Raw genomic sequence first — 8,324 nt, 5'->3', positions numbered from 1 at the left:
GCTGAGCCGAGAGGATATTGGGGTTAGGCCATTCATTAGATTACGGGAATTCGGTGGTACCCGTTGAGGGGTAGAAGAGAGGAGAAGATCGGGGGTGAAGATGCGGGACTGGGTGCACGGTCGTGGACTAACCTGCGTGCATTAGCTGCCGTCACGAGGCGCAGTATTGAGGAGAGGGTTGAAAATGCGAGCAAGGTATATTCGCATTTTCTACGAATTTCACAGACTTTTGCTGCGGCTGAGAATATTGGAAATGTGAAATAACTAATTAATACTGAACTCACTAGGGGTGAGAAAATGAACGGTGAATAAGGAAATGAAAGAGGAAGAATGAAATTTGAGAAAATTTTAAGGAACAGTGTTAAGTAATTCGAATGATCACGTAGGAATAAGAAATTTTTAGTGAAAGGTTAAAGATGTATCAAATGATCGTATTTGAAGAACATTTTTCTAAATTAATTTGAGAAACTTCAAAATTGACAGACATCGTATAGTAAAATTTATTAATCATTTTGATGGGTGTGATCTAATGATAATACTGTCCAATAAATTTTAATTTTTCCAAATCTTAAACTTGCTGAGTATCTCAGTGATCCTTGACCCTTGACCCTTGGCCACCCCCTTCGCATCACCACCCAGGCCCAGTGGGGAAGATCCGTGCTATCCAAAGAGAATCCTATTCTTCCTATTACTTATTCATGTATTGCGAAATTTATTATTAATAATTTTCATTTGTTATTAGCAATAAATTTGGTAATTTACACGCGTTTAGAAAGTTAAAATTTGTTGGACAGAGAGGTATATCTGGGGCAGTAGATAACAAAGACTCGAAGTCTCGAAGAAGGCAGTCGAAGACTCCTTTGTTCAAATATTTACTACGGAAGCATTAATCTACCTTAGCACGTGTCGTTCTCGAAGGATCCACTAGCCGATTAGTTACAGTCGAACGGTCGTGCGAAATACACGCACGGTCTCCATTCTCTCTCGCGGAAAATAAACATAACCGTCCTCGACGCCTAAACCGCGCGTGTTCAGTGAGGTTTCGGACTCGACCGAGTCGACACGGAAAGTGCAAAGTGTTAGAAGATTCATTCTCGTCTTAGAAATTAGGTAGGAATTTATTTTTCAACAACTCCATATCAAAAAGTCCTAATACGGTTTCTGTATGGTTTCTTCCTCCGAGAAGCCTACAGAATACTCAATTTGTGTAGCAAATTCGTGCCAGATAAAGAATCTTCTGTAAAATTGCAAGAATACGAGTAGAATTATTTTTAATGTTCTATGAAACAGTGTTACTTGAAAAATAAAACGATTATTTCTTTTCTGTTACAGTGTCGGCCCTCCCGAGGCGGGACTATCCCCGCCAAATCATGAACAAGGTAAGTCAAGGTACTTCTATCCTCGAATTGATAACACGGTTACGCGAATCGATCGATAGTATAGAATAAAACGTGCGATAATTGAAATTCGCGTTTATACTTGGTGTCGAACAAGTTGCTAGCATGTTCGATGATTTGTATTGGCCGTCAGCGAACACGGCGAGTCAGTTACCAGGGAAAATCGACCCAACACCTTTAATCGGTTTTCATGCAGCATACGTCGGGCATTACGTGTTCGTATTTTCGACGGCTATTATTTTAATGGTCTATATCGGGCAAGCAACAACTCCGACACGAGTAAACTTCATTGAGAGACTCACGGAATCACGCGTTGTTCACAACGCAAATTTTCTTTCCCGAAACATCGATATATCAAACTCGAAATGACAAATTTGCAGTTTCTTAACTTCATGAGGATCGAATTCTTTCATAAAAATCGGCAGAGATTCCCAAATTCTGTCATTATCGTTTCAGTGAGCGTTTCGATATCGCGAATTCCGCGAATTCTCCATATGCTGGTTAACGATAGTTACGAGAAAGCTAGGATAGTCATCGAATTACAGTCAAGATCAATTAAAAAGAAAATAATTCTCGCGTTTAAAAACCACTGTAATTTATCAGAAAACAGTGGTCTAAAGATACACCCTTGCACCCCCCCGCGCAGATCGGCGCTGGTTGCGCGCCATAACGCGAGCGCAGCACAAACAGGAGATTAACCGAGAACTTTACGAGTGCATCGTTTCCGAAGTTTCCACGGGATAACTAAAATCAGAGGGAGAAGTTTTTAACTCGGTTGCACGCTTAGAAGTCGCGGCGGTAACGGTGTGTAACCCGGGCGGGGGTGGTTCTACGAAGTCTTTCGCGCCCTCTGTGCGCGTGTACGCGCGTATCTAGCCGGAATGTATATGTATAACCCGAGCCTCATTTGTAGGCCCTTTATGCGCCGTCTGCCTTTCCTCATTATGCATTGCACATGAGAAAACTTGCTCGGAATCTCTCCCCGTCTCTGTCTCCTCCTACGCTGTCTGCCTCACTTTCTTCCCGCTCCCGTTCGACGAGGTGGGGTGTTGATCCCTTCGTCCCCTGCCCCCGCTTCTTCCACCGCTTCTCTCTGTGTGCCTCGACTGGTAGCTCTGCTTCTTTATAAACTTTTAATGACGGCAAAGCCTAATCGAGAGAACGAGCGAGCATAGCCGGCCTCGCCTCGCGAAAGCTATCCAAGAAAATCAACGTTGAATCTCGATTTTCGATACTGCCTGGCGGACGCCTTGGAAGAGCTCAGTCCACGCTAATGGCGGCGACTGGTCGTTAATTGTCATCGATTATCTCGTTCTCGAGGAATATGCTCCGGGACGTGCTGGATAGTTGCTACATCGTTGAGGGATCGGATGTCTGCGGCGAGGCAGACTTATGGCGTACAATACTACTGAGAAATTATTAAACCGGAAACAATAGATAGATAATTATATAATTACGTTTACCTATATATTTTTATCGCGCGATTATGTATATTTAGCTGCGTTTATATCGCGAATATTTTGGAAGCTTCGAAATCGGTATTTAATTTGCCTGGTAGAGTCTAGAGGAATTCGAGAACGGTGAGAAAACGCGATGGTAATTCTATTTGCGACACGTAGGATAAATTCGGTATACGCGAAGGTATCTGCACGATAACTCGCGATGGGTAAGATACCGTTTCCCGATTCCGTTTCCCGTGGAAAAGTGCACCGAGGCATTGAACAAATCGCTCAACGTTTACCTCCTGCTGGCCGTTCGTTCGAATTAAACTTCTGCTTGGAATTTCGTTCTCCAGCCGCTTCGAAGGCATGCGTATTCGCGATCTATAGAGTGCAGTTTGTACCTGCGAACTGCTTTGCCGAAGTTCGGTACACAAACCTTAGCGCGAAGGCGGTTAGTTGTTTGCTATACTGCAATAGCCTCTCGTTACCCACGGACTGAAATTAACATGTCCTGAAACAGGGGTGGTTTGAGGTTCGTACACCGTTGTTACCACTACCGAACGATCAACTTCGTTCAGCTCGTGACACTTTATCCGCGTAATGAAAGTCAAAGAAAGAAATTTTTAAAGGAATTTTAAGGAAAAGGATTCTGATAAGAAGGATTAGGATAAGACAAGGTGATGCGAGCTTTTATCCGAATTCCGCTGGATGATAATAAACGAAGGCAGCCCGAAAGGCAGAGTTAAGGATATTGCTAGGAAAGTGTTCCGATTAGCAGAGTTTTATTTCGTGCCGTACCATATATTAGCTAACTGGACTGGACATTAGCTATACGACTGGCTACAGTCCTTTCTTACCCCACGGCAAATGGGGGACAACGGAGAGGTTAAAACCTTCGACTCCTAAAGTACGATTAAACTAACCCTTAGTTATTTCTTCCGTACACGTCGCTAGGTACATTCTGCCTCGCTGCTATATACGCGCTTCCTGATCATTAGTTACGACTTCCTTGGGATCTCCGGGAAAGAATTCAAAACGCGCAAGCTTATCCTTCTATTCGTAACGGGGACGTTAAACAACCCCCTTCCGTTATTAAACAATAAAGAAGCTACCCGACACCTGACGCAATTAAATTAAAATCGCGATTAATTCGAATTTAATCTCTCGAGTATCTAGGACCTTAAACAACCCCCATCGATGACTAGGAAATAAACAATCTACTAAAAATCCCGCGTAAAATTTGTAATTGCGAATTGCTGTCATATCAGATAAATAAATAAATAAAAATTGTTAGTTTCCGCATGGCCGCGCGTAAAGCAGCCATGTTCCCTCTTCCATGAAGGCTCGAAGGAATTCCGGGTGGTTAAAGTGTTCGCGGCGTCATTTAGCGGCGGCACTCTTTCATAAAGGACCTTAATAAAAATCCCAATCTAAACAAGCTTAATTTACGTCCGCCACATAATTACCTACCCCTGAGGCGAGACCCCCCTCGGTTCTCGCTCAGCCTTTTTTCTCCTCTGGCGTCGGCAAACCACTTCTGGTGCACCGGGAGAGCGGAAAAGGTGCGAGAAAGAGAGAGACAGGGAGAGAAAGAGAGAGTGTGATGGAGTTCCTGGGTCGGGCGAGTCCGGAGGCGGCGACGAAGGAGGCGCGTGGAGGGCTCTCTGAAAAATCTAAGAGGCTTAAAGCATTAAAAGGGTTATATAACATTCATTAGCAACGGGTCAGCCTTTGTGGAAATTTCCCTTGGAAGCTGCACCGGCCGGACACCGCCTTCTCGGCCATTTCTCCTCGCCGCGTTGCAATTTCGCCCCGTCGTCGTGGACGTCTCGTCTCTTTCTCCGCTCCTCGGTCGGCATCCACACCCACCCCGTCTCTAGAGGGGGTGCAGGATGGTCACGTGAGCGGAGTATCGTGCGGCGAAAGGGGCGGCAGGATAGAAAGTGGCGGAGAAAGGAGAGGAGGGTCCGCCTCTGATGAAGATGTCGCACACGCCGGGGACCCCGGCGAGATTACTCGGGTTAGAACCCGTGGACCCTGGTCAGGGCACATGCTAATTGCTTTATTTGACATCAAGAAATAATGTACTGCTGTTCCATGGCGCGGCGGCCATCGTGCAGGAACCCCGCGAGGAAACCCGAGACCCCTCGCGCCCTCTTCCACTCTCTCGCGCTTGTCCCTTCGTATAAATCTCCGCGGTTCGCCCACTTTGGCTCTGCCATCGTTAAACCTTCTTAGCTTCCAAATGTTAGTGTTATTGGGACCTTGTTCCATCCAGTAATTCACCTTTCTTTCTTCCTTTTGGCGACTTGTCGTTCCATCGAACAGGGAACGAGACGAACGAAATCGTAGTGTTCCGATCTTCATCTTTAGCGTTAAATTAACACATTGTTAACCGGTGACGAGTTAACTCGTCATTGCACTTGCATTATCTATTTCAATTTATGAAACCCAGGGCGATATAGAATATTGCGCGTGAAAGTGATTTTGAAGATTGGATTAGAAAATAATTGTAGTAGTGGTTGTCATAGAATGTGTGCTACAAGTGCGAGGAATGTTTGTGTAGAAGAATGTGTGTGTGACGAGTATGACAGAGTCGTGAAGAAATAATCAGTAGGTGAATGACAGTCATTACAAATAGACGTTGTGTGTGAGAGAGTCCTCGAGAGATTATATCACAGTTAGAAGCGAATTTATTTGACGAGATTTAGTTATAATTTATGTTGTGCTGTTTCTGTGTTAAATAAATCTTCTTATTAGTGTATCCATTTACTCACGATAATAACCCGTGACGCGGCATAGTTTCTGTGTAAAATTGCCGGTCAACAAATTGTTAAGCAAAGGGATTGACTATGAAAGGTATATTTAGTACCTACCTAGTTAAAGGTAGTATCCATTTATTAAACATCCTGTCCAAACGAATGTACCTTTCCCTAAACGATGGTTTTCAATATCCATACTCGAATTTCGGGAAATAAGGAATGGAGATGGGAATCTTCTTCATGATTCTTCTAACGTTTACCATAAATAAATTCCAGAGTGTTTGGAGATCGGACGCCATTCGGCGTGTCGAATTCGGGGTAGTAGATGGGACGCCTGGTGACCAGAAAAGGAAGGAAAGGCTCACCTACCGGACCTAATAACCCTTAGTCGAACCAATAACCGTTCCTCCGAGTTACATATGGAGGAATTTGTATTCGAAATCGGACGTATCCAGGGGATGATCGTAGCTTCCAACGCGGGGCACGCGTCTTTCTCGTAAATATGCCTCTCGGACCAGTCGAGTGGCGTTGCCAGTGCGCGATCCTACGCAGCGTTAGGGTCGCTTTCGAGGTCGCCAAGGGTGCATTTCATCTTCGAGAGCGTCAGCTCGGAGACCGATCGGTCGTACGCTCGATGTCGGATCATCCATCTTTTATCGAATCGAACCCGATGGTCAGGCTGACACTTTTCCGCCCAACTTTTGCTCCCGTCGAACTCTTCTCGCCACCAGCTGCGTTTCGTGGCTGCAATTTCATTCAAATGCTACGTGTCCACTGCTAACGCCATGACAAATCAGATGCTACTTCTTCTCTTCGATCTATTTTAATTTATCATCGAATTAACGTGATATCGAGTCGAATGATCAGGATCGGACGTTTAATTCCAATAAAATAAAGAGATATATCTCGAAAAATTGATTATTACTATATTCTTTTACTACATTGTTATTATTATTATGGATTCTTGTATCATGGTTCAGAGTTACTCTAAACGCTTCCAGAATAAATTGAAGCAAACAAAAGTTGTGATATATTAAATTCATATGCTCTCATCGATTTGTTTAATATCAATGGTGGACATAGAGTTTCGCGAGGAACTTGGTCCAACACTTAGAACGCTGAGGCCACTCCTCCAGACGTACTTGGGGATTGTTTCGAAAGTTCGTCTGGCTTGTAAATATTTCAGCTCGCGAAAATATTACGAGATTCGAGTGATATATCTTTTATCGGGCCGAGCGGTCAGCTGTCCGTTTCCACGTTCAATTTTTATGATTAAAGTTTTCGTCCGGCTCGTGTGCACGTACCGGTGCTCTCTGCCGTGTTCGTGATCGCGTTCCCGAATTTGTCAATATTAATCCGAAACTTGTCAGTGTAACACGTGAAACCACTTATGGCGGATGTTAAGTTCATCCTCTGGCCCTGTATCGATGATGCATTTCCTTGCAGGATATGCAGTCCCGTTAATAAATTACCGCGGGCCCCGCGCCACATCTCCGAAGACATAATTGCGAATAGGTTGCCGAGGGACGATAAATTATAGAAAGATGCGTGTCGTTTAACGCGAGATAAGTATGCGGGGAATTGGACGATCCATCTCTCGTCGAACAGGGGTCCGACATTGCACGTCAAGAGCATACTTCTATCCGAACTTCTGCCTTCGAAAGCGTCCATCATGCTTGGACAGAACGCATTCCCCTAGGCAAACATTCGTTAATATTCACCTGTGATACCATTCGAGAAAGTTCAAACATCGGACGGACACACGGGCAAATTTTGTTAACGATTATTGATGCACGTTGGATGGGTCTGTAATTCCACACCGATAATACGTCATTATTCTCGAGTTACCTCGAATTTCACTCATCGCTTTTCCGCGAGATGCATTCTGCTTGTACTTCTATTAAGCTTGTATCGAAGTTTGAATTCGGGGTGGAAGATGCGCGCAATTCGTTGTACTTTTTCAGCAACTTCTTCCTCGAATCGTTAGCATCTTTGGGCTAGCATATACCTCTCATATTCTTCCTCGGATTATTAAGTTCTCGCGATATTCTGTAATTAATCGTATGCAGGTATCTGTCAACCAGCACGCTACCAGAGTAGTTGAAAATTTATCGCAGGATGATTCTACATCCTCTGCGTGCTGCAGCCGCGGCAGATAAGCAGCGCAGCAGTAGAATAAATTAGCCAAGAGGAAGGTGGCCATCGAGCAACCACGCAGGATATACCGTCGATGCGGTTGAGACGATGACCGTGTCGGTTGACAGGGCGCTAGAGCCCAGAGAAAACCGGGCAAGAGGAATAGGGGTGGCGAGGGGCTATTTTTGTGGTTAGCAGGGAATAATTTAAGGGTGGATAATACGCGGAGCCCGTGTAATTTAGCCGCGATACTGACACCGCCGGCGATGGAGTGCGTGCTGGTTTTCATACACTCTCCGCGAGATAGAGGCACGGGCGACGTGTAACCGGGAATCAGGGGCTCAGGTGTTTCGGCGGATAATAGGCGACATCATCCCTACCTTCTATCCCTCTCCTCCGCCGTCTGTATCATCGTCAAAGCCTGATCGATGTAATATTCACGCTCGATACGCGTCCCAGCTTCTGTAACTTGCGACGCTTGCCTGCTTCTACACTTTCCCTCGAATCTCATCAGCGTCCCTTTCACGTGTTCTCGAGCAACGTGTACTTTGGGCTCGTTCGCAAGGGTGTGCGGAAGGAGGAATGCC

The 8,324-nt window shown here is 45.1% G+C and overlaps 1 protein-coding gene across 1 annotated transcript in view; it reads left to right on the top strand.

Annotated features, from left to right (window-relative positions):
• Window positions 1-1,353: 1,353 nt before the first annotated feature.
• LOC108548235 (uncharacterized) overlaps window positions 1,354-8,324 on the top strand; it is an 83,962-nt gene continuing 76,991 nt past the window's right edge. The window contains exon 1 of the mRNA XM_017901069.1: window positions 1,354-1,379. Within this exon, the coding sequence (XP_017756558.1) occupies window positions 1,371-1,379 (9 nt within the window). The 5' untranslated portion in view covers window positions 1,354-1,370. The remainder of the gene's footprint in view (window positions 1,380-8,324) is intronic.

Source organism: Eufriesea mexicana, unplaced genomic scaffold, assembly GCF_001483705.2.
Source record: "Eufriesea mexicana isolate 0111107269 unplaced genomic scaffold, ASM148370v2 scaffold1385, whole genome shotgun sequence".
Taxonomy (NCBI): Eukaryota; Metazoa; Arthropoda; class Insecta; order Hymenoptera; family Apidae; genus Eufriesea; species Eufriesea mexicana.
This window is presented reverse-complemented; position numbering and strand designations above follow the sequence as displayed.